Below are 27,381 nucleotides of genomic sequence, written 5' to 3' on the forward strand. Positions count from 1 at the left end.
CACAGCATATACAACATAAGAGGCAACTCTCCAGACCACTGTTATCCAGAGACGTCTGGACTAGGGATTCAGACCGACCTCAAATAAGACAAGAAGCTGAATCCTCTTATCTAATGAATTATAGAAACAAATCAGTGCTATCTCCTCAGGAGAACTGTGAACAGGGAAATGAAGTTTTCCCTTTCTCCAGCCAAAATCATCAAATCATAACACATTCCCTCTCTGGTCACACAAGAACTGAATCTGAATTTGGGAGGCATGCCTGCTGTTCTATATAAGTAAGCCCGTCATCCCGTGCACTGTGCTGTTCTTGCTGCTCCTCCTTCCACCCTTCCAGAGGGCTGGCTGAGAAGCTGGCTTGCCTCCCTCCTATCCCTCTCAGCTAGATTAAAACAGATGGCAGAGGGACATGAAATAAAGAGCAAACACAGACAAAAGGAGACAGAAAACCAAACCCTTAACTTCAGCACCAGAAGCAGCAAGGAATGCAGAATTACTCTCTGAACATGATTCTTCCACGTAAGCAAACGCAGTGGTTGCTACAGATATGGTGACAATAAGAAGGGGAAGTATCCTCCAGGCAGGCTTGGCAAGAGCATGTGACTACACTGCAGTCCAACAGAGGCAAGTAGAGATGACAAGGGCATCAAGGAATGCACCACAGACTGACCCCACCTATGCAGCAACCCTGCTTCCCAAGCAGGTTTTGTTGAGCACTCTGCTCATGGTTACCTGACTGAGTTTAAAGCCAGCTCAAGTGGTACCTCCCCAGGAACTGCAGTGACATGTTTGAAGTCACAGGATCAGTTAGGTTGGAAAAGACCTCTGAGATCATCAAATCCAACCTGTGACCAAACACCACCAGGTCAACCGGACCATGGCACTACCAGTCTTTCCTAAAACACCTCCGGGGACGGGGACTCTACCACCTCCCTGGGCAGCCCATTCCAACACCTAGTCACCCTTTCTCTGAAGAAATTCTTCCTAATGTACAACTAAACCTCTCTTGGCACAGCTAAGTACTATGTCCTGTTGTCCTATCGCGAGTTGCTTGGGAGAAGAGACTGACCCCCACCTGGCTACACCCTCCTTTCCGAGGGTTGTAGAGAGTGATGAGGTCTCCCCTGAGCCTCCCCTTTTCCAGGCTGAACACCCCCAGCTCCCTCAGCTGCTCCTCGTCAGCCTTGTGGCTCCAGACCCTTCCCCAGCTCCATTGCCCTTCTCTGGACCCACTCCAGCACCTCAATGTCTTTCCTGGAGTGAGGGAACTGGACACAGCACGTGAGGTGTGGCCTCACCAGTGCTGAGTACAGAGGGACAATCACTGCCCTGATCCAGCTGGCCACACTATTGCTGATCCAGGCCAGGATGCCATTGGCCTTCTTGGCCAACTTGGCACACGCTGGCTCATGTTCAGTTACTGACAACCAGCACCCCCGGGTCCTTTTCCACCAGGCAGCTTTCCAGCCACTCTGCTCCCAGCCTGTAGTGTTGCATGAGGTTGTTGTGGCGAAAGTGTGGGACCCGGCACTTGGTCTTGTTGAACCTCATACCGTTGGTCTTGGCCCACCTATCCAGCCTGTCCAGGTCCCAGAGTCAAAGAGCTGTCCCCCTGTGACAGAGGCACAGGAATCCCTGTTCTGTGGGGTTGTCATGTTTGGGCTTGAAGAGTCTGGTATTTTGCAGACTGGAGAACACAGAGCACTTGGTAATGCTCATGGAGTAAAGAAGCAAGGATCAAAGGTTCCTGGAGGGAGATGTGTCAGAGCAGTTGCAGCCAGCACGTTGCAGTTCATACAGCAGGAAGCATGAAGGTGAGTTAGTTACAGCAGGGAGATGAGGACAGAGCTATTTCAGTGCTTCACTCTGCCCCTTTGCCAGAGAATTCTGCCTTCATTCTGGTTCTGATGGAGTTGCTGCATTCGTCTCTCTTCTCAGCACCCAGTGGCAGAGGGCAAGTTCACTCACCTTCCCTGGCAGCTCAGGAAAGCCTTCAGACTTTGCATTTCAGCTGTTTCAGTGGAAGCACTACCTACCTCCTGTTGATTTGGTTCCAGGAGCAATAACACGACAGAGCAGACATATGGGGTGGTGACTTTCAGGGCTAAGTCTAACAGGCTTTGTCATTTTAGCCACTTCAGATTATTTCTGTTGGCTGAAACAATTGAAAGAGACATCCAGAAAATTAAAGAAAGCATAATCTTTGTTGTGCCTGACACAAAATGTACTGCAGCACATCGTTTTGCCAACAGAAGGACTTTTAAGACTGTAACACAGCTAAGAAAAGCATCAAATACAGGTTTACTACGCAACTTCTGTGCCTTGCATTCAAGGCACAGAAATGGACTTGTCTTTGCCGTTCTGTATGAAATCAGAGCGCCTGTGCTCAGACCTGGAGGTACCTGTTCTCCAGGACTCTCCGATTTGTTTCCTTCCTGTGTTATACTGATACTCAGGGCATGCTGCAAAGTTTGTTTATTTGCCCGTGCTTCTCCCGAGGGGTGCTTGGGAGGCAGAACTCCACGTTGTCTTTAGTTCGTATTAGTTCAACTGATGCATTCATGACTTTATAATTGTGGTCTCTGCTTCCAGAAACGGGTCTGTTGTGACCTTTTACAAGTGGAGGTTATAAATAACTCCAGACTGTAGAGACTCATACAGCAAAACCTAAACAGTTTTTGAGATATTCTTCCAGCTACCAACACACTTCAGGTCCAGAAGGTGCTCAGTCCCATGGATTGAGACAGTACCACCCAAAGAGGGAATCCAATGCATACGCAAATATTTGCTGACAGATTAAGAACTGGAAAGAACTCAGCTTCCTAGTTAAATTGCAGATACAGGGTGGGGGCAGAGGAGGAGAAAAAATGGGTTTTAAGCATGCAGAAATGCACACCGGGTAAGGAAAGTTGGCAACCTTGTAATTTCTGCTTCGCGCTTCAATCTGCTGACAGACAGCTACTTTGCGTTCCAGGAAAGGCAAGTTTGCTGCAGCAGCCTTGGGCTGGCAAGTGACTTCTCTCACAAGCCTTCTGGTTATGCCTGCCTTGTCCCAGGGGGATGCACTGTAGCTTTAGGAGCCTTAGCAAGAGTTATTGGGAGGAAAGAATTTAAGGACAGGACTCTAAGAACCAAGTGAAAATGTCCCTCTACTCCTGCTCCATCTGCTGGGGCACTAGGGATCAAGCCCCAAGTGCATCCCCTATCAGATCCTAGTACAAGCTCATCCTTCTTAAACAGATTTGTTTAATCCAAAGGAGTAACATTTCCCTCTCCTCATATTTAATATGACGGATCATTACTAAGCCACTTGTCATTAGTACATCACATGGTTAGTATCTAAAGACACACAGTCACATCAGGAAGGATTTTTACAAGCTTATAAAAGCTTCAGAAGAAATTTCAGCTCCTAGGCAAGGCTGATACTTAGAGCTGCTTAATCTTTCTATGGTTATTTTAGCCTTACCTTCAGTGGGGATCTGGTTAGCCCATACAGAAACAGGTGATAAAAACAGGATGGCTGAAAACAAGCAGAGCAGGATGTCTCTGTGCCCCTGACACAGCTTTGTGTTTACTTAATGCACAAAGGCTGTTATTGCTGCCTGTAGCAATTTAAATACCCTTAGTTCAATCAGTGGCCCATTTTGCTGTCTGAGTGCTGTTACTGTTTTTTAATTAAGACTGATTTTGCTAGTGAACACCTATGAAAAAAAGCAAGCAAACACCACCTCCCACCCCTCACAGTGCACTCAGAAAACTTATTCAAAAGCAGTACTTAAACCCTAATGGGCAAGTTTTCCCACTGCCAATGCTTAAAGCAATATTTTAAAGACAAACAAACAAACAAACAAAGACAAAAACAACAACAAAAAAAACAAACAACAAAACCACAAACAAACCAAGCAAACAGAAAAAAAAATAAAAACAGGTCCCAAAATTCAGTCTAAATTCAGAATCCCAAACAGCAGGCTGATGAATGCCCTTCTCAAAGGCATTCCCAGCCACGTTTTTCCAGCTGTCAGCATTTCACGTTGTTTTTCAGGTTTACTAAAAGGGAGAGTAGTACTGTTTTCCAAACGTGGAAGGACGCACTAATGCTATTGAACAGGAGTAATCTTATTACTGTTTTGTAAATCTCAGACACAAATGAGTGGTTATGGGCTTAATAACACACACACATGCTCAGGCAGAACCGAGGAGGACCAACAACATCCGTTTTCTTTGAGTGGCCACCAGACAAATTCAGTGTTTACTTTTGTGATAAGGCTGCACCATGCCTTCTGAGCAAGATCAGTAGGATGATATATGTGTGCATTTAAAGACAAGGAAGTACTTATATTCTGGTCACCCTAACATGCCATATCTGGAAGGGAAGGAAAAGAGATTTGTAGAAGTGGCTTATTCCCTAAAAATAATAATGTTCATGTATCCAAGAGAATAGACATGCTATCTTCCTTTGTTTACAGAGCTCTTGTTCAGCAACCATAAATAATAATAAATAAATAGCAAAGATAAAGTACAAGATGTCTTTTTCACCAATCTTAAATTCAGGACAGTATAATACAGTTGAAGTTTCAAGTCTTTCCAAAGTTTTCCAACAACAGCTGCATACTGAAAAGGTAATAGAAAAAGGCAACACTTACAACTGCATCAAGAACAACTCCCAGGGAATTTGAGTTATCTTAGATAACTCAAAGATTCAGCTCAGTCCTTCAAGTGGGGCACTGAGTTGCCAGTTCCACAAAAGTAGCCTTTAAAACATCTGGACTGTAATAATTCTTTTGAAAATAGTTGCATGCTGAAAATAGTCACTGCTAAACCCATTCTATACTTGTTGAGATACAGATTTCTCTCCAGTTCAGCATGGTTGCAAGTTTGTTTTCATTCACCAAAGTAAATTCAACGCTCAGAGAAGAGAGCTCCAAGTCTTCCATGCTTTATTTAGATAAAGTCTTATGTCAGGTGTGTGGCCATAAGGAGACACCACACTGCAAGGCAGAGGGACTGTGCCTGCTCTGTGAGGCAGGAGGTTGGTGGTCTCACAGGAATAACAGCAAAGTCCAAGCTGGAAACACAGTGTGTAGCTATGCCAGGATGCCCACAGCACCTTGGGTATGACCTGAGATTAGATCTTCCCTGCAATAAGTGCATAAAAGAGGTAATTCACACTATCAAGAGAAAGCAATACAAATACACAGAGTAGAGTACCAGGGAAGTACTCCTGCAGCTATTTTACAGAGAATTAACAGAAGCACCATAATGAATTTGCTCCAAAATTGACAAGGAAAGCTTACAGCTCCGGGGCAGAAGCCAGCTTTCCTAACTCCTAATTCAGTGCAATGTTGACAGGATTATCCTTCACACTCCTAGAAGTGGGTCAGTTGCTTACTGAGGGCAGAAGCCAGTGATGGCAACTGACTGAAATGAGTTCAACTGAGCAAGAGAAAATCCAGAATTAGTTCATCTTGGATGTGATAAAAAGAGAGAGAGAAAGGCAGGAGTCCTTAAATGCTGTCAGCATGTCAACTCCACACATTTATAAAACAATCCTTTTAGTTAGTGATCACCCAATAAATTTGCACGGATGTTTCCAACACTAGAGTTTCTAACAGGTTGCCACCAGTTAGAAGATCCCCATCCCACTTGAACAGGGAAAGTCACCAAATTTTGTGACTGGCAGCACAGCCCACTGAGTGGCCCTTTAACCTCAAAAGGAGGCACTTCCATGGAGGGCAGATCAGTATGGTCACTGCTGTCTCCCTTGGATGGGGCCACACTCTGGTGTTTGCAGCAGCCCATGAGGACCACCCTGGACACCTGCTGGCACAGCAGAGGCTCTTAACTCTCCACACAGGAGCAGGAGAGCATTCTGTCCAGACAGATACCATAAAGAACAGGTTGTGTCCCATGAACAGGAGACCCCAGCATAATTATCCATCTCACAGTAGTCCACAAAAAACTCAGTGTGAGAGTCTCCAATGCCCCTGTTGTGCCATGCCAGCAGCCTGAATGAAAGCTGAGCACACCAGCTGATAATCTTAAAGCCACACAGAGGAGCATAATCACTGCACTTGGCAAATAAGCACTTTTCTGTCACTGTGTTCTTATAAAGGGCCTCCAAATCACAGCAGCACTAAGGAAACTTACTTATTCCTACACAGCAGTTTTACAAACCTACCCATGCTATTTTCCTTACTCCACGGTCTCAAACTGAATAATCCTTCAAAAGCCATTAATCAGCTTTCATTATCTCTAAATTGCTTTTTCTTGCTTGCAATTAAGGACTAATATCCAAAGAGTTGGAAATTTATAAGGTAATTAACCGTAATGAGTAACTGTTTTAATGTATGATCAACTACTGGATATCAACAGATGCCTTGGTTTTTGCCAGTAAACTTTTTTTCCCATGTGTTTACACAAGCTCGAAAAAGATGATTTGTTTAGCAGAGGTGGAACATTCACCAGGTAATACTGTATCTATACCTATTCTTCCTCTAGAAAGCAACTGACTATAGACAAAAATACCTGCAAACTAGCAATTATTGTGGATTCAGGTTTTAAGGTGACACTGACATGATGAAGGATCTATTTTTACATGTGTAAAGTATATTTCAAGTTCAGAATAAGGAACACAGAAAGAACACTCACATTGTAATCAGTTCATGTACAGGACAAGAATCTGCTCAGCATTTGTGAACATCAGCACATGAAATAACATTTCCTCTCCTTGTGCTTCCATTCAGTGAAATGTTGGACAAGCAGTGCTAAAAACTTTTTTGAGTAGCTCAATAGTGTATTAAGCATTGACCAGGTTAGAATATCAAACCAAATTAGTGAGCTGGGTCTAAGGTTTTAAACAGTATATGAGATGCCTTTCCAGCCACTCCGGCACAATATCAAAATGCTTTAGTCATATTAATGAGACCCATTCTTCCTAAAAAAAAATTATTCACTTATTTCACGTATTTCCATACATGTGGCATCCAAGGCAACACAAGTGCAAGTCACGCACTACACTCCAAAATCTGTCAGAGCAAACCCCACTTAGGGATTCATCAGGTAGATCTCACTCACCCGAGAAACTGCAGGTCAGAACTCACAAGAGGATGAAATCTGATCCTCTTTAGAGCAGAGTTTGTACTCACAGTAAAAGGTGGAAACTCCTAATTCAGCTGCTGTCCAGAGAGTGCTCAGAAACTCTTCTTGGTAAGAAAGTAGGGTGCTCATCCCCAGAACATAGTCAAGAACGTATTTCATCACTATTTCCCTGCTTTTTTCTTCCAGCAGAGTCATAAGAGGCTTTAGGCTGTTTCCATAGTGAGAGTAGTTAGCAGAACAACTGGCACCCAAGTGTTTTGCAGTTTTCTTCAGCAGCAGCCACAGAATAGCAAAACTTGAGGAAAAGTAAAGATGTTCTCAAGACTAACCTATGGATAATATTTCAGTTAGACAATGAGTTAACAGTTTGAAGCTTTAGAATATGTTTAGCTGTTTCATTTTAGAGCTGAGGAAGAGGAAGCTCTAAAATGACACTTTCGACCTGCAATTTTTTTTTCTTCTATTCGTACTACAACATTTCACATTTCTGTTTTCTCTTGAAAACTATGACCCAGTTTAGAAAGCCCATGCTTATCTATACATAAGGAATGACTCACGTACTGATGGGGGGAAAAAGAAGTTTACATAGAGAAAATAAGCATTATGCCTGCTGGATTAATGTTTTTGACAGTTGTTACATTGCTTAGTGGAGTGAACAGTACAAGCCTAAAAGCAGAGCATCCCACATAGTGTTAGCCAGGAAAATCTGTTTGCAGACAGAATAATTTCTAATGATAAGTCTGAAATTCTTGTAAGGTTGGGGGCCAACAGTCTTTTAAGATGAAAAAATTCAAGAGATCTTGCAGATTAAGGATGCGCTTTCTGAATGTTTTTACTTTTCCAACAGGTAACAGCTACGGGTAAAGATCACCTTTAAAAGGGAACATGGATTTAATAAACTCAACTGATCAAAACAGTACATCAGAACCGTTCAAATGGGTGACATCCAAGATTCTCATTTCCATTACCCTGTCTGTGCTTGCTCTGATGACAACGGCCATCAATTCTCTCGTGATGACTGCAATAATTGTGACAAGGAAGCTCCACCACCCGGCCAACTATCTAATCTGCTCTCTTGCAGTGACAGATTTCCTTGTGGCAGTCCTGGTGATGCCCTTCAGCATTGTCTACATTGTAAAGGAGACCTGGATCATGGGGCAGGTGGTGTGTGACATTTGGCTGAGCGTGGACATCACGTGCTGCACGTGTTCCATCCTGCATCTCTCTGCCATTGCTCTGGACCGGTACAGAGCGATCACGGATGCTGTGGAATACGCACGGAAAAGGACACCTAAGCACGCTGCCATCATGATAGCAGTGGTGTGGATCATATCCATTTTTATCTCCATGCCGCCCTTGTTTTGGCGGCACCAGACGGCCAGCAGGGACGACGAGTGCATCATCAAGCACGACCACATAGTCTCCACCATTTACTCCACGTTTGGCGCCTTCTATATCCCTCTGGCCTTGATTCTGATCCTCTATTACAAGATATACAAGGCGGCAAAGACATTTCACAGGAGGAGCGTCAGCCGGATCGTGAGGGAGGAGGGGGTGAATGGACAAGTCCTTTTGGACGCCGGTGAAAGAAGCACCAAATCAGCTTCAATGCCCAGCACGGCAGAGAAGACATCAGATCCCCTGGTGAACTCTGATAAAATCAATGTCACCCTGCGAAGCCCCAGGTCTGAATCTAAGCATGAGAAGTCCTGGAAAAAACAGAGAATCTCTAGCACAAGGGAGCGAAAGGCAGCAACTACGCTGGGTCTGATCCTGGGGGCGTTTGTGATCTGCTGGCTCCCTTTTTTTGTAAAAGAAGTAGTTGTTAATACCTGTGAAAGATGTCACATCTCAGAAGACATGTCTAATTTCCTAGCATGGCTGGGATATATAAATTCCCTTATTAACCCTTTAATCTACACAATCTTTAATGAAGATTTCAAGAAAGCCTTCCAGAAGCTTGTGCGGTGTAGGCAATACTTTTAAGAGCTTTTGTTCGTATAAGAAGAACATACTCATTGTTTTTTAACCTGTATAAATTTATATAACTGAGATGACGGTTGTTGTATTTAAGGAAAAGCACCAAGACTCTGCGTTTACATTATGACTTCTTTTGTATAAGTAGTGTTGGGAGCATAAATTGCCCAAGTTTTAAAAGAGATGGATCATCTGGGATCAGTTTTGCTCTAGAAAAGAGGTAGCATATTGTGGCTCTGATCCAGCTGGGATTTGCACAGCTGCCTAACTTGAGGCATAAGGTATTACCTTAAATATGAAGGAAATACACACTTGAAGTAGACAATTTTTTTTAAAAAGTAACCCTCAAGCATCAATGAAATTTTAGGTAAAAATAACACACAGGTTTTAAACCCTACTAATATAGGATAGAAAATACACCATGGAATCACAACATGATTTTATCAGTATGTCACAGGCCTGCAGCATAGAGCCAAGCCATTCCCAGCAAAGGGTAGTAGCTTTAAATATATCTAACATCATCCTCTGTTGATTAGCTGAGTGCAGCTGCAGCCCTGCCTTCTCCCATAGATGAAGGTCTTCCCCGTGTTATGCCCCCACAGCACCCCAGCAGCAGGCAGTGTGCTTCCATGGGATGCCAGGTTCACAGCAAGCCAGTGTTGTGAGCCCTCTACCACTGCACACCCCCAGCAGACCCGGGCAGAGCCCCAGGGGAAACAGCCAAATACCTGGGGCACCTCCAGTGAGCTGGGTACACATCGTGCCCAGTGCTCTGAGACGCCACTTCCATGGGAACTGGGGAGAAAAAAAGCTCATAAAGAGCAGCTGGTCCTCCTTATGGAGACATTAGAAGGGAGAGAAGCATGAGACACTTCTTTCTTCGTGTCCTCATCCCTACCTCGCACACCCGGCCAAGCGCAGAACCTGCAGCACCAAACCCAAACACACCATTCGTTCCAGGGCCCTCAGAGCACTGCTGCTGCTGCTGGAGGGTGGCTTCTCCACCTAATGGAGAACTGGGGCTGACAGCTCTGGCACAGCAAGTTCAGCCTTCCATCCTCAGAAGCTGAGTGTGCCCCAAGCCTTTTCTTGACTGCCTCAAGCACCAGGGCTGTGCACCCTCTTCCCAAGCACGTGAGAAAGCACCAAGGCTCTCTGGAAAAGGCTGTGCATCAGCTTCTGCAGCCAGGGCAGATGGAGTGGCCTCAGTATGCAGGGCATACCTGGGCAGAGGATCCTGTGGGACACACACTGGCAGGCAGCTCTAAACCCCTCTTTCCCCCAGAGCATCTAGTCCATATCCCCAGTCCCAGAATAGCTAAAAGGGCCTTGTAGGCACAGCCCTGGCCAGCTTGTCCAGTCAAAGGCAACATCAATGAATACATCCCTTCTAAGGCCTCAAAGATGGCACCTTGGCCAGTTCTGCTTGGCATGCTCTAGATGCCAAGCCACAGTGCAGGTTTGCTGACAGCTAAGGGTACCAACAGAGCAGGGGGCATTTGCCCCTGCGTGCAGTTGAGTCACTAAGAGCCACACCAGAAGCCAGGGACAGGTTTTGCACTTTTCAGGACAAGCACATTCAGGCTCTGTCACTGAGAGCTCGGCTTCGAATTCATTGCCAGACATTCAGTGCTGCCTCACAGGAACAGGGACCTGAGGCTCCTTACATGAACTGCAAACCTGGCTGTCAGCAGCAGCAATGTCCTACTACAATTTGGCACCTAGGCCAGCAGCTTAGGAACATCACAAAGAAACTGAGACATGAGACTACTATGCTCACCCTTAGTTTGGGAAAGGTGTTACTGGTCTTTGCAGTTGTTCTTCCAGGAGACTTTCAGTGGTTTGCATTAAACAAGAAAACCCAGACACCAGAAAAAAAAAAAAAAAAGACCATCACTGTTGTTTCTCTCTCCCCCTCTTCCTCCCTTGTATTACAAACTCTGGAGTTCAATAATTTTTGTATTTTGCTCACTGGCTACCAGCTGACACAACAACTGTCAGAAGAGTTTCTTGCAAGGTGACAAGGTTTGAAACTTGAGATATTGAACTAATTTGTTTCTGTCACTTGCAATCTACTGTATTCTGCTTTCACATCAGGGTCCAAATGAAATGCTATTCAGAACTACTAGAAATGGTGCATTTGCTTTAGCATTGGTTTTAACGCAGCCAGGAATCTAATGGAAAGCTCATTTGTCATATTATGTAGCTCTAGCACAGCAGTGGCACAGCTAAATTTTGAGGATACTAGGATGCTACAGAATGGAATTGGCTCCTGCTCAGTGCAAGCTTAGTGCACTTCACTACCATTGCAGCCAGAGCACAGCCCCTGTGACCTCAGCAATGGCTGCATTATGCTTAAAGAAAAGAAATTGCTTTAAACATCAGCTGTGCTCTGCTGTCTCCAGAAAGAGCCATGAAATCTAGCTTTCTAAAAGGATTAGCAGATTAGCAGGAGGCAGCAAAGAAAACCCCACTGAAACATTTAATATTGAAGATCTGTTTCCCATGTTTCCTGAGTACTGACTCATAATATTTTTTATCGGGAGGCATCTATTCCTCTCCCCTGCTTCTCCCTTTGTGACCGCTGGAGTATGGAGTATATTGTTTATCCTCTCACACATAAGATGTTTGACAATATCTTGTGAAATCAAATTGGAAGAAAAAATACGGGGCTGCTTTTTAGGAGAAGAGATACTTAAAATACTCATTTAAATAATAATGGATAAAACTCAAAGAATGGAACCATATGTAGATAAACAGAAAATAGCTGTCATTTATGCACTGTTAACAGTATTATACTCTGAACCTAATTAAGATGCTGAACATTTCTCAAGATGCAGGGTGGTTTCTTTTGTATGGTTTTCACTGAGCTGTACCTGCTCACCCTTCAACACCCAGTGGTGGAAGAGGCAACTACAAGAAATGCAATGAAACGAGTGGGCAGTTACTTTATTAAAAGCACTTGCGGCTTGCGGACCATCATTTCTTGGTGTCTGACTGCGACTCATCACTCGCTCCCTGACAGAATCCACTGTGCCAAACACTTTCTCACACACCACCACACAGTATCATTTCATCTCTAGCATTTACCCGTGCACGTGATGTGTTCAGAAAAAAAAAACACGAGCTCCTCTTTCAAAGTGCATAAAGGTTAAGATTTCTGCAAGATGCTGCTTCCCCTGCCTATGAAGTAAACAGGCACACCCTGGACCTTAGCACAAGATTCAAGGAGCAAGGTTTTGTGCACTGGAGCTAAGATTTTTTTTGTGCCCTGGGAGAGTTCAGTCTCAGCAAACAGCAAAAAATATGTCTGGTTTCCTGTCTCTATCAGAAGACTCTGTGTGTGTTTTTTGGGGAAAGGGTTTACATCTCCTCCAGAGTTTGCACAAAGCTTCCTGGATCCCTATCCCTGCTGCAGCTGCCCTCCCCATTGCTGTTTGCTGCCCACACATCCACCTATCACTTTAGATTTTTTTCCAACCCCCAGAGAACTGGATTTGAAGCAGCTGACCCACTCCCACTTCAGCTTTCAGACAGAATGATTCCTGAAGCGGCTGTGAACACGATACCCCGTTCAGGTGGATGGTTTTTGCTAACAACAGGCAGTTAGATATACCTCATTATCCTGTCCTCATTTCTACGCCTTCCCTCCCTGCCAGATGCTTTATTGGTGTCCTTCCCTCCTGAGGAAGGCATATCCCTACAAAGAGCTTGGGGATACAAAAATACATTGTTTTAGTGATGCAGTCGCACTTGTTAACGCATGACTGTACCACCCAGGAACACCCACCTCATCCAAATGCGCTTTTGGCAGTCACTGTCTTCAGCTGGTGCCTAATTGTTCTTGCTGCTGGGGAGGTACACGGAAATAGCTGTGTGCCAAACTATTTTCTCCAGTAGTTACAAACTCAGCACATTATTTCTAGGCAAGTACACATTACTACTTGGCCTTTCCCATTTCAGATTCCCTTGCAGAAGGGAAACAGAAAAATCGCCGCTGCAGCCACTGCAAGAAAGGGCTTTTTTGAACCTCTGCACACTAAATCACTAATCACTGCAGGAAAGTGAAAGGAAACCCTTGTAGCAACCCTGTGAAGATTAAGCATAAACATAACACTTGTCTCACCTAGAAACAAGAACTGCAACTCTCCAGCACCCAAGTGAGCAGCAAATGGCATCTGCTGGTGGGTCTTGTATTCCTCCTGCAAAAAGTGTTGCTGCAGTACAGGGGCAGTACCAACAGCAGCTGATCTGCTAAAAATTACCAGTTTTTATTACCAAAATTACCAAAAATTCCTGATACCTCTTTAAGTAAGAACTCTGCCACTCAGGAAAATTTCACAGGGGAATATTTTTTAGGTAAGGAAAAAATACTGTGTTTTATTAGTCAAACTACATTAGTACAACTATGTATTAAAAATCCTGGTTTGGGCAGTGCCAGAGTCAAAGATGCTGCTCATCAGATGCTATTACTTTTTGTCCACTAGTAGCTCAAATCGATTGTATCCACACTTATTTATAATATAGTGGTATAACACATATCATATGTATGATACAGGCATACATTTATTTAAAATATAGTTTTGAAGGTATTCATTGCTACATATTAGATGGGTGGCACTAATAAAATAAGCCTCTCTTTCAATTCTAAAGCAAGATAGCCTCCTACACGTGCATGATATTTCCCCTCACTAAATTAAACCTCTTCCTGTTCTTCCTGTACATTCATTGATTTGAAACTCAGAGAAGTATTTTATGGTTTGGGTTTAAAGATGAGAAACATGTTTAACACCACAAAAAGCACTACCTGCTAAGATAATGCTGGTAGAGTGATTAATCTTCTCACTTTCAGTTTACATCATGACTGGTAGCAGACATCTAATGCAATAGCTAGCTCTGTGCTGGCAGCACTCCAGGATGCAAAAGCTGTGGCTAATTTGTATGACAGCAAGCGTCTGCTAAGCAACTCACTCTTGCCTAAGCCTGGTTTCCCATATTTCACAGTACAAAGCTGCATAAAATAGTCCACAGCCATGAAATAAGAAATCAGCCGGTTTGCACTCCAGCCGTTCCTAGGCTGGCAGTCACTAGAAGGCAGTTGCTCCACAAACACACACCAAGAATCAGCAGGAGCAAAGCTGTGCCTTTATCCACAGCAAAAATAGTCAAAACCTTGCACATCCATCTATTACTTTGGAGGTAGCCAGGAGGCAGCCTGAACTGGCTGATGACCAGGTGGGCTCAAGGCAGAGCAGCAGTGCTCCCCCAGAGGATGCAAAAAGAGATCCCTTCAAAGAGAATGCCACCAGCACCAAATTTAGTCAGTACTAACCACTAACAAAACAAGGGGCAGTTCAGCATCTGGCCCCTCTTCCCTGCCAAGGGGAGTTTAAACAGATATTCATGTTCCCTTAGTATCAGCTCCTGTAGCTTACTGTCTATCCTAACTGAAATGGGCTCTTTCAGTGCTTCTAGCATATTTAGCAACTACCTCAACAGCTCTATGCTGGTCAGTAAAGGGCTTGCATTCCCTCTCTTCATAAAGTTAATCTCTTGAAGCTTGAGGGGATCAATCAGCTTGGGTAGATGGAATTTAAGATGATAAAAATTCAAGTTAAGGGTTTTCATGTTGTGAATTTTTCTTCCGTATCTACTCTGACAGCAAACTGCTGTTGTTTTGAACCCAAAACAGTTTTCCAAGAAAGATGTATCTATAACAGGTAAACATGATTTCATTTTTCACACACATAAAGGTAAGTTGTATTACCATTTGAGTGTTTCTAACCTCATTAGTTGATGGCCTTTTGCATTTTGACAAGTATTTCTCTCTTCTTGTTTTTGAAGTATGGGAGAAATATTAACCAACTAATTATCTGAGGTAGATAGGAGGTCTTATCTCACTTTTACAGTTAGAAAGCCAAAACTCCAGGGAAGTAGGCAGCCAACACCTCAGACTGAGGTCCTGGGGTACCATTCAGCATACAAAACAAGAAAACAAAGGGTGTTTTCAAAACTAGTCCAGGAATCACAGAATCACAAAAACATTGAGATTGGCAGGAACCTCTGGAGTTCATCTTGTCCAATCCCCCTGCTCAAGCAGGGCCACCTAGAGAAGACTGTCCAGGGCCATGTTCAGGTGGCTTTTTGATATCCCCCAGCAAGGACTCCACCAACTCTGAGCAGCCTGTGCCAGCGCTCAGCCACCCTCGCAGTAAGAGTATTCCTCACATTCAGACAGAGCCTCCCATGTTTCAGGCCTGTTGCCTCTTGTCCTGTCACTGGGCTCCACGGAGCAGAGCCTGCCTACATCTTCTCTGCACCCTCACTTCAGGTATTTATCACAGAGATAAGTTTTGCTTTCTCTTCTTCTGAACAGCGCCAGGTCTCTCAGCCTTCCCTCGCAGAGGTGTTGCTCCATCCCCTTCAACTTCTTAGTGGCCCCTCCCTGGACTCTTTCCAGTATGTCCATGTCCCTCCTGTACCAGAGAGACCAGAACTGTACCCAGCACTCCAGGTGTGGCCTCACCAGTGCTGAGCAGAGAGGAAGGTTCACCTCCCTTGACCTGCTCGTCACACTCCTCCCTGTGCAGGCCAGAACACAAGTGTCCTTCTTTGCCATAAGCTCACAGTGTGACTCCTGTTTAGCTTTCTGCCCACAAGTCTGACTCCAGGTTCTTTCTTGCCAAGCTGCTTTTCAGCTTGTTAACCCCCAGCATATACTAGTGCATGGGGCTGTTCCTCCCCGGGTGCAGGATTTTGAGCATCCCTTTGTTGAACTGCACAAGGAATCATGCACTACAGTTTGAGGGGTGCCAATAAGAGCTGTGGAACAAGGCAAAATCAGAAAAGAGGAAGGAAGAGGAGAAGAAGGAATGACAAAGACTGAGCAGTTTTCTCCTTATGGAGCCAGACAGCCTTGAAGTAAACTTGCTTGAACTCGTCACGGCTCAGATCCAACTAACAAAAGTGCCAGTTCACTTCGAAGCTGCCTGGCACCTCCCAGAAGCTGAGAGATGGGGAGGAGGTTGTTTTGCCACCTCCATCCCACACAGGGTCAGTACAGCACTGTATAGCTGAGCACACATGATCCTTCTTGAAGCTTACTGTGACAATACTGGTCAGCACCCAGCATACACAGCCAGTGAGACTGGAGAACTGCAAGTACTGAGATTTTAAAGGCTCCAAGCAGTAGAGAAAAAAAAATTGCTAGTATGAAAGGACACCTTTTAAAATCTTATCTATATACCAATGATGCCCTCTTGCCCTCTCAAAAGCCACCCTGAGTACATGGAGTATGAATGGAGATTTTGTCCCCTGCTTTAGACATGGCAGGGGTATATGCTTAGCTTGCTTTTCACAAATACAAGTTATACAGTCAAACCACAACAGTGTTTCCTGCTTCTCCTTGTTAAATACCCCGATGGATGCCAATCCTCCCCGGCCCCTGCCAGCCTGGCCTTCGCCTGCCTCTCCATCTGACTGAGCATAGCGTGAAAGTACTTCTCAACCAATTTACTCCACTGCTCCTCACTTTTGTTTGACTGGAGAAGAATAACAAAAAGCAACTGAAACCCCCTCCAAGCTCTAAACCCGTGAACAAGACGTAAAATAGAAGGAAGCAGTCTAGATTTAACAGAAAATAAATCTAATCTCTGAACCACCCCTTCTTCTCACCCCGCTCCACACTCTGACTGTTCTCACCCACACCACACTGCACACAGTGAGCAAAGGATCAGAGTTACTTCAGTAGAAAGTTTGACTTATTTCGTGTAACCGGGCAAAAAAAAAACCTCTCGTTAAAAGATCCTCCAGGGGAACGAGGAAGGCTACGAAATGATAACCTGCCCTGCGCTCACTCATCCTTGGCTGCAAGAGGAAAACCAAAAGAGGAGTGACGGATTATTGACTAAGGCGCAGAGAGAGAGAGAGAGAGAAACACAGCACAGATGAAAGGAGTGCCAGGGAGACGGAGGAAGGAGCGGAGCGGGCTGTCGGCGAGAGCCGCGCTCTCACGGGGCAGAGCATCTTCGCCTCAGCCCCGGGCTGCGGGCGAGCAATCGCGAGCACACAAACAGCGGGTTGCAAACAGGAGAAACGGGAGGCGATTTTTGGGTTGTTCTCGCCGTCCCAGGCCACTCGTGCCTCTGCAGACCCGCTGTGGGGTCGGGGTTTTTTGGGCCGGGGGTTGGGTCGCGGCCGCTCGCCGGGAGCGGAGCCGTTCCCCGGGCGGGCGGGTCCCTCTAGCGGCCTCCGGGAGCTCCGAGCATCACATCGTGTGCCCGGGAACGTTGTCCAAACGCTTCTTGAACTCCGCTAGGCTTGGTGTTGTGACCACTGCCCTGGGGAGCCTGTCCCAGTGCCCAGCCACCATCCAAGTGAAGCACTTTTTCCTAATATCCAACAAAAACCTCCTCATTCCCTTAGGTCCAGTCACTCGCCAAGAGGGAGATCAGTGGCTGTCCCTCTGCTTCTTTTATGAGGAAGCTGTAGACTGCAATGAGGTCTCTCCTCAGTCTCCTCCAGGTTGAACAAACAAAGTTACCTCAGCTGCTCCTCATATGGCTTCCCCTCTAGACCCTTCATCATCTTCATAAGTTCTCCTTTGGGCACTCTCTAATAGCTTTATATCCTTCTTATTTATATTGTGACACCTAAAACCACACACAGGACTCACATCAGGCTGCACCAGCGCAGAGTAGAGTGTGACAATCACCTTCCTCAGCCAGCCAGTGATTCTGTGGCTGATGCCCCACGGTGCCCGGTAATTTAGAAACTTAGTGAAACAGGTACACTCTGACTCACATATGTGACAGGAAAGTTTCAGTCAGAAGTTGGTTAAGGGGTCATTACTAGGATGATAACCCAAGAGAGGCACCAAGAACATCGCAGGTTGAAGGCTGAGTCAGTGGGAGAAGGGAACAGAGTTGTGGTAAAACTTTCCTTTGGGTTTATGATCAGTTCTGCAGCGTGAGGCTCCTAGGACAAGCAGCCTCCAGCAGCAGAGGAGGCTTCCTACAAAGGAGAATGGAACATGACATTTGCTCCCCCTCATGGCTGCTTCAAGATTGAAGTAGTTCATGTACCATTTTGTTAGCTGAATGAGACTCCAGGGCATTTCAATTAACGTTGACAAGTCCAGAGAGTTCAGCAATGTTTGTGTGACTTCCCACGCAAAGGTCAGAAAGGACTGTCATTTAAAATGGTGTGCAGAGACACCTATGCAGTTTGAAAGTGTACATTGTTAGGTGGAAAAAAATTACAAATCACCACAGACCAGGGGAGCTGATGATGCCTGATAATACAGGCCTCAGTGACAGGTAAAAGTTTCTAGAGAAGATGTTTCTTTCTTGGTGTGTTATTTGTTTTTTTTCTTGGTGTGTTATTTGGTTTTTTTCAGGATTAAATTCTAAGGAGTCATGAGCAATATTAACCACTAAGGAAACAGCCACTCAACTCTCTATTTAAAGTAACAACATTAATTATAATAGTTACTTTTGATCTGGACTTGTTTGCAGTTACCAGACTAGAGGTTTTGTTCGCAGTTGCTCTTCACCACCTTTTGCTACTGCATAGTACTGTGTAAAGTGGCCAAAACACCCTTATTCCAAAAGCTGTAGCCCCTCTCATGCTGCACTGGTGTAAAGGACAAAGCAAGGCACAGGGCAGTGGAGAACTGTGTTCCAAAATGACTGATCAATGGCTGGAATCTCATTCCAGGAAAGAAAAATTATGTTGAAATGTGAATAGTTTAAGTCTTACTGTCTTCATACATTTTCTGTTAAACTTTACTGGCAGCACATCTGGATTTGGTTGCACACTGGGCAGCAGGTTACAAACCATCCAGGTTCACAGAGCTGTGAGCAAGACAGACACACTTGCAGCATCCCAGGAACTCAAACCCTTGCCTTGCCTCTTTACTGGACTGCATTTGGAGCACCCAGTTCAGAGCTGACTGTAGCAGTGGAGGTATGATTACAGTTCAGGTGTACTCATCAATAAATATTGTCTAACTGCCTGAAACTCAGACAGCAACAGCGTCAAATGACTGGTCTCAACAGGGAGAGGCAGATGGAGAAGGATGGAAATGAAGAAAGGCTTAGAACACAGTAACAACATAGAGGCAAGAAGGAGAGTCAAAATTAATAGATGTCTTTGCTATGTTCCTGTAACAAGATCACAAATGGACTGAAGAAGTTCCCATATGAGAAATCCAAGAACTTGCAGGAAGTCACCCAGCCAGCTTTGAAAGAACAAAAAAAAAAGAAAAAAAAAAGCTATAACAATGAAAACAAAAAAACTTTGTGAGCATCTGAGGTGTGATTGGGTTGTAACATCAATACAAACTCCAAGTACTGAATAGAGAAGCTTTAAAGTCTTAACTGAGACCAGAACAAGCCGAAAGAGAAACACATATAGGCCACACAAATGTGTACACAGGCACAGAGCAAAAGTGTCACAAATGATCCTTTTCAGACCCGAATATAAGGGATTCATGATGGCAGTTTTTTTCTGAGCAAGGGAAGCACTTGGGAGCTGAAAGGACTCTAATTCCCCTGGCATTTTTTCATGCTAAGAAATTGTCTCTCTTGCATTGCCTAACCATTGATTTACATCCAAATGCTTCAGTTGGTCCCTGTCAGCTGTCCAATTCCATTCCTGTTGTGGAAAAGTGAATCTGGAACTGTGTATGCAATTCACTTGCAGCTTGATTTATTTTTATTTTTTTTTAATATAGGCAGCACAGGAACCACTTGAGATGTTTTGCAAAACAGAGAGGAAAGTTATGACAGATTTTCTGATTCTTGTGCTTGTCAACATCTCTTCTTTTTTGCTATCCTATATGCTTTCTTTCACTGTCATAAAGAGGAAAAAAAAAAGAAAAAGAAAAAAAATCACTAGCCCTAGAGATTTCCTTCCAAGATTTTTGAATTCTAAGGGAAAAAAGAAACAAAAATTCAAACCAAATATCAAAAATCAATTCACATCTTCAATAAGAATTGTGAGGCCACTTAAGAGTTATGCATTTCCAAGGGAATACACAGTAGCAATATGACCCCATCTCATTCCCATCTGCTGTGGAATATATTGCTATAAAGGAAGTAGGACTCTGGTAATTGCAAGTATTCAGACACCCCGAAGACAAGCTAGTTTTAAATAGTAGAGATCTCACATTTTCAGGTTGTTTAGGGAGCTGTACAAACAGTAACTCTACATTTAGCATGGTCATAAGGTGGTGCAAACCACATCCTCCTATTCAGTTGCCCAGGAAAGCGTGGGTAGGATTTCTTGCCAGATAGTAGTCTCACAATATTCAACACCTATTGGACACAGAAATACCACAGGGACTACTTCTGCCTGCAGAAGTTCACCATGTAATAAGCAAGGATGAAGTAAACTCCTTCCCTGGATCTCCTATCTCAATTTATTTCTCTCTGTCACTGAGTGGCAATTCCAGACAAATGTTCTGGTGTAGGAGCTCTCCCTGCTCAAATGGTACCACAGGAGTTTCATTACTGTAGCAGGGAAGTTTAAATGTTGTCATCAGCATTGCAGGAGGTCACAAAGTGAGCTATCTTCACTACCTTACACAAGGTATCTGTCAAACGCCCTAAGATAACATGAAGAAAATTAATGACCAAAAACAGATAAGGAAAGGAACTTCCCCAGGCCCTGGCGGAGGATATGAAGACTGATGGTGAGCCAAGCTTGAAGCACAACCAAAAGGAGTGAAATCCACAATCCAGAACCAAGGGAGAACACCCTCTCTCTCTCTCTGTTCAACTGAGCTGATGTCCCCTCTGCCTGCAACTGCAGAAGGACAATGCAGGAACATGCTGGCCCACAGGGCAGGGAAAGGCCAGCCCACAATTACAGCCAGGGAAGCTGGCAGGCCTGTATCCCTTTAGTATTTCCACTTAAATACAAACATTTCTTGCTGTATAGACTGCTGTCATTAAGCTGCATTAAGGTATGGTCACTTCTGAGCCTTCTGAGGGCCATTTTTGTACAAGGAAATCCCCTGCTGACCAATTAGTACAGCTTGCCATTTGCTTGGCATCATGCTGTGGAAACAACACAGAGCAGGTCAGCATGAATATGCTCCAGATGACTCTGGCCTTTGTTGCCAGGCAGAGGCATTATGAGTACCACTTCCCTCAGCAATGCATTTTTTGGTCTGGCTGTACGTACATTTAAAGCATTGCTAAGTTACCCAAAATGCAGATACAAAATAATCCTTTACTAATCCAGCAAAAGACCAACATCTCTGCTACCATTTCCTCGTGGTCTTTTAGAGGTGTATTTCTATTTCCTCCTCTCATACTGTGTAGCACACATCATGGTAATTTCCTTGCTCTAAACCCATCATCATGATCTTCTCTCCTCTCACATCAGTGCATACAACCCACTTCTTCACAGGTGGCCCACTGCTGTACCCAGAGAGGCTTCACAGACCACAAGGCAGCCAGAATCTGATCCACACCTTCTATTTGCAGAGTTACTGCCCACAAATTTGTGGGGTTTTTTCCATTTGCACATTTGCGAGTGAGCAAAGTCAAAAGAGCAAAGTCGAGCACCTAGAGTTTTTCTGAGCACAAACCAGTGAAGTGCAGAAATACAAATATTACCTTGTCTCTAAAAGGCTAAAGAGTGCTCCCAAGCAAACAGGGATTAAAAAGACTAAAAACCATCTCAGTGACAGCACAAACATGGGTCAAGCAGAGCCACATATATGACAGCTGTCCCTTACCATATTATCACAGTCAGCAGCTTTCTGATCCAGATACAGCCACCACTGGATTTGAGGAGGGACACCTCATCCTTAGGCATCTTTGCTGTGTCCATCTATCCCCTCCATCCCCAAGGAAGAGGCACAAAAAAAAAAAACCTACGGGACTCATCTTGAATGTCTGCCTGGCATCAAGACAGATTAGTTTCCATCTCTGCCCAAGCACCTTTGATGGGAATTTGTTTTAGCTAGTGATGAGACTGAAAATTAAAATTTCCTAAGACTTTGCACTAAAAGACTTTGATGGCTTCACTTCTCGAATCTTTTCACTGCTCAGACTGACCCTTTTCTGCTTCAGACAGAGACCACAGGCCATGTGGGTGCCTGGGCAAACACATAAGCCTGTTCTAGCCCACCTTGCCAGGTACTGAAAGCAAAATTGGACCACAATTCTCCCATTGTTAAAAACAAAACAAAAAAAACCCAAACCAACAAACAAACAAAAAGGAAAACAACTCAAACCAAAAAAAACCACCTCCAAATGTTTGTTTGTCTGTTGTGATTCTTACACACACACAACCATTTTCTACTTACAGAGTGTGCATGTCTCCGAACACCAACCTCAGAGGATCTCCCAAACTACAGGGATGTGATGAGGGCTTTAGAGCAGGGCACTGTTCTCACCGCAGCTGTTCTGCTCACACTAACCCTAGAGAGCTCACTGCTCAGCAGTTAAAGGTGTTTGGCAAAGCCAGCTGTGCTATTGAACAGCTCTTGGCAATTCTCTTTTTCTCCCTGAGCTCCTTGATCCTTAAGGCAGGTCTTTTTGCAGGGCAACCATGCTTCCCCATCCTTGGAGGGTCCATTTCAAGAGAATCTACCCTTAATTCCAGAGCTGTAGGGCTGTTTCCTTTGCTTTAGAAGACAAGTCCCCAACACCTTTATGTCTTTAACATAAAGAAATTCCCAGCTTCATTTAAAAGTAAACCTTGAGCTTCTTGGTCCATTCTTCATCATTTAGTCCCTTTCAGCTGTGCATGATTTTCCCTTTTTAAACTAAGAATATCTGTCACAGACCCATGTTCCAGGTCAGATATCAAGTAAATCAACCTCACTTGCTCCCTCAATGCTTTTTCCTGCAACTATCTCCTCTAAGATTTTAATGTTAGTCATAGAAACAAAATTTTAAGTCATATCCCCCTCTGGTTCATTGACTGTGGAGTTAAACAGATCTTCTGTGTGATTGCTAATGGTGTTCAGTCTCAACAACTAAGAAAATTTCCTGTGATACAAATCTCTGGAGTATTTCTCTCTCTAACAGGATTCAATAATTCTTTATTCATATCTAAATTCAACTCCCCAGACTATCCCAGAAGGGCCTCCTTTGACATCTTTCCCTGGAACAATTTTGATCAAAACTAATCTGCGTTATCCACATTATCGCATTTTTTTTCTTAACACCTTTAAAATATGTTTCTACTCTTCCAGTACCTTTAAATTGTTATTCTATCATTTCTGTGCAGTATATTTTCAACATGATTGCTCTTGTCATGTAATAATCACTGCTGCTCCTCCACCTCAGTGCAGTCACTGTCATATTCAGTTCCGTGCTCTGCCCGTCACCTTCAATTCACTTGCCTGGTATGAACACATGGGCATGTCTGTTGTCCCCTATTGATCACATACTTTCAAGCCATATCAGAGTAAATAATTTGACTCTTCATAATGCCCACTTGACTACAGTTGGCAGCAGTATTGCTCCTTTTTTGCCCTCCTCCTTTTCTTCTAAAAATGGCTGTAAGGATTTCACTACTCTCCCAAAGCATTTTACTCATTTCTTAGTTTAAATCTCATAAGCTTGTTAAATGTGATCCTAGGAAGCTCTGTCTTCAGCACTATCCACCCTCAAATGAGTCCACTTTGCATGGCTTTTCTTTCTAACCACAATCCTTGTACTGACTGTACTGATCTGCAATAACTTTTCTGTCTTTGACACTTCCTTTCAAAGACTGGAAGTATTTCACCAAGCTCACCTGAACATAGTCTTTCTTGAATATCACTTTCACAGTTATTTTTGTATCACTTCAGGCACTGACACTTGTCTTAACAGTGAAAAATCCACTGCTGATCCTTCCTATGACCTTCAGGAACTTTTTCAGCCTCGACACCCTGTCCCAAGTCCTTCCTCAGAGATGCAGTCCATGATCCTCTCACTCACTAGTACAACCTAACTAATTTTTCCTCAACCAGCATTGTTCACATTCCTAGATGTGCTCTTTTGGGGGCAGGTGAGGTCTTCTCCCTACTCTCCTTCACCCTGGGCACATGCTGTTACAGCTTCTCCCTTGGGTCAGTTTGTTTGGGCACCTCTAGCCAGGCAAGAGAGGAACACACATGTGACTGTGAGGTGTAAATCAGCTGGTTGTCAGCCAACACACATAGAAGGATCTTTTTGAGCTAAGCACTACTGCTCTCATGACCCTGATAAGGCAGTCAGGGGCCAAGGAAAGGCAGGCAGAAGGGGCAGCATCACCCCCCACATCTCCCTGGGACAGATCCCAGTGCTTTGAGGTGCCCTCTGCCACCAGCTCTGTTGACAGTGATGGCATTGGCAACCTCAACAAATGACCTAGTATTCCCTGTCTGTCCAACTAGCCCAACTAGCTTGCTATTTTGCTTTTTTCCTTTAGGATTTAATAATTCTCTATGTTCCTCTTTTTTTCCCCCCTTGAAGCCTTGCACCACTAGCCCTTTGACTTTTGCCTCTCCTTTGGAGTGAGGTGCTTTGATCATCTTTGCCACTTCTGCTTCCCTTGCTACTTGTTGATTGTTTTCTTCAGCTCCACCACAGTAATGCCTCCTGCTCTCAGCATTTCACTGCCAGGTGCTGTGATGAAGAAGATCCATGTGTCCTCTTTTCCACTACATTGTTGCTTTCTCCATTATCATTTTACCACACTGCCCCTGTCTGCATGCCTGGCCACAAGGTGTAGACACTTCATATATTAAAAGCTTCCAGTATCCTACACCTTCTGCATCCAGGCTGTAATATCTCTGGAAACCTCTTCATTTCCTCCATCGCTCGCTCTGCTGAAATCACTGTCCTCTATTCTGGGGCCTCCCTGTAGGAAAACAATAGCCACAGCAGGAGAACCCCCAAACCACCCTGTTTGCTTTTTCATTTCTTTGTTTTCATTTCAGGCCGTTTAGTTTCTTTGGGAGACCCATATGTAAATCACAAAAAATTGGGTTATGACCACCAGCATAAGTATTTTTTCACGTAACTCATCACTGCAGGTAATTTTAGAGATTAAAAACACACACAAAAAAAGTGGTTAACAGAGATTGAAGTTGTTATGGGGGGCAGGTTTATCAGTGGCTATTAAGAGATGATTCAAATGACTCCATAAGCCTCCTTAAATAAATTGAGGTGAAGCTTGTAAATAATCACCTAATCTTTGTCTTCAAAATAAAAATGTTCTTGTCTAGTATTGCTGTTCTGAATCATCCTGTAAAATATTATAGAAAGTTAAAATATTCTCAAGCCATTGCCAGGATGTCACCTCTGTATTCCTAAAAGAAAGATGGGTTTCACAATGCCTGGGATAGCTTGTTTCACAGCCAGCTCCTTATTCAAATCATAAAATCACAGAATGCTTTGAGTTGGAAGGGGACCTTGAAGATCATCCAGTTCCAACCCCCCTGCCATGGCCAGGGGTAGGGGCATAACGCAGCATAGAGTCATAAAAGTGCTAGTTCAGAGCAAATTCAATCAAAGTCTACTGGGCTGAACTCTGCATTGATGGCACTAGAACTGGAAGGGGAAAATAATTGCCTGCCCACCAGGTAGTGTCTGTATCTAAATGTATGCTGAGGGTGAACTCCAGGTCCTGGACTGCATCTAAGATGTATTATAAGCATTTAGATTTGGTTGGGGTTTTTTTTGACACACGCCTCCTCCTTTTTTTTTTCCTTCCAAATATGTTAATTCTCAGTTTGCACTTAAGCACAATAGCTTTTAAAATGCAAGCTGTTGTGCAATAACAGTAGAAATTCTGTGCCAGCTTTATATATATATATATAAAATATATATATATAACTACTGAAAAAGTGAAGTGGGACTCATGCATTTGCACATAATTGTGCAGATTGATCTTACATCCTTTCTTGTGGTACTTCAGCATTTGTGAAGAAAACATGAGGCTTAGTCAGTAATAATGCCCTCACGCAACCACAGTTCCTGTACTTTCTTGCCAAGCAATCCAGTTTTAGCAGGTCACCAGAGGAATCAGTCTCTAATGATTTTTGCTGGACCAAGGATCACGTAACAGGAGCACACTCAATATTTGGCCCCATTTTTTCCATGCACACCCTTTGTGTAATCATTAAGAGACATCTTCAATACGTGAGCGCTGCAAATTGGCATTTTCCAGCGCCTTCTTGGAGCTGATGCTCAAGTTATTTCTTGCATATAAAACAGATTAAAAAAAAAAATCACACTGCAGGAAGAGCTTGTTTAACAAAAGCTAAGTTTATCTCGTCAGCTGTGCAGCTCAGCAGGAGTGATTCGACAGAGCACAGCATGGGTTGGGGGGAGATTTTATTTTAGGGTAGTTCCAGCCTGATCCTGTGAACTGAATGCCCGTTAGCAGCTGGAGAGCATTAGGTGAACCCCTGAGGTGTATATTCTGCTTCAGCTCCCCAAGAAAAGCTGCAGCGTTTGCCGTGTGCTCCGAGGCAGCTCGGCAGTACGAACCCAGCACAGCCAGCAGGGACCGTGGGGGAGTTTCTTTTCCAAAGCGCGTTCCTGACCCGGGCTAACACGGTGTGAATGCATCTGCCAACAGACGACTGCAGAAAAGAACAGCCACAGAGGAGTCCCGGGGATACAACACGGACGCCTTGGTGCCATCCAGCCCCTCGGTTCCGAAGCGGTTGGTACACACGGAGCTCGAGTCGCTTTTTGCTCATTTGACAGCCCCTGTTTGAAATGTGTTTTTCTAAGAATGTGCTACAGAGGGATGATGACAGCTGCAGCTGAGAGCTAAAGAATGCTTTGTGTTTAGAAAAACATTCCCTCCGTGCCTTAGCCTCTTATTTAGTCTTTCTTATTCTCTCCTCTAGGCCCTACCCCAAGCGGTTTCCTACATCAAATTAGCTCCGGTGAAGGCAATAACATCATCAGGTCCAAACTGATGCAGCTGGTCTTGGGCAGCACTGACCACCAGGGATTATGTGGTTTTCTGCCTTACACCAGACTGATACCAGGACAAGGGAGAGGCTTAAAATACTCACAGGAAAGGAAAAAAAAAAATCCCATTAGTCTGAGGTGCACTTTACAGTCACAATCAAGATGGGATTTCCATTTGTATATCAGCAATTCAGATTCTTTCTAAAAGGGAGAAATGATATGCAAACAATATTCTAATAGAAGACAAAGTCTGGAATTTTGAGTGCACAAAAGAAAGATTTATTTCAGGTTATGGTTTCCACAGCAACTTTTCATTTTAGCCCTCATGTGTCTGTCTATCTTATAAGGTCTTTCACAACATTTATATATAATGAGATGTTCTGTTGAT

The 27,381-nt window shown here is 44.1% G+C and overlaps 1 protein-coding gene across 2 annotated transcripts in view; it reads left to right on the plus strand.

Moving 5' to 3' along the window:
- The window catches only part of HTR1F (5-hydroxytryptamine receptor 1F), a 108,274-nt gene extending 96,217 nt beyond the window's left edge, over positions 1 to 12,057 (plus strand). For both annotated transcript variants that reach the window (XM_064643180.1, XM_064643189.1), the window contains one exon: positions 7,946 to 12,057. In XM_064643180.1, the coding sequence (XP_064499250.1) occupies positions 7,984 to 9,084 (1,101 nt within the window). In that variant the 5' untranslated portion in view covers positions 7,946 to 7,983 and the 3' untranslated portion in view covers positions 9,085 to 12,057. The remainder of the gene's footprint in view (positions 1 to 7,945) is intronic.
- The last annotated feature ends 15,324 nt before the right edge of the window (positions 12,058 to 27,381 follow it).

This window comes from Pseudopipra pipra, chromosome 2 (genome assembly GCF_036250125.1).
Source record: "Pseudopipra pipra isolate bDixPip1 chromosome 2, bDixPip1.hap1, whole genome shotgun sequence".
NCBI lineage: Eukaryota > Metazoa > Chordata > Aves > Passeriformes > Pipridae > Pseudopipra > Pseudopipra pipra.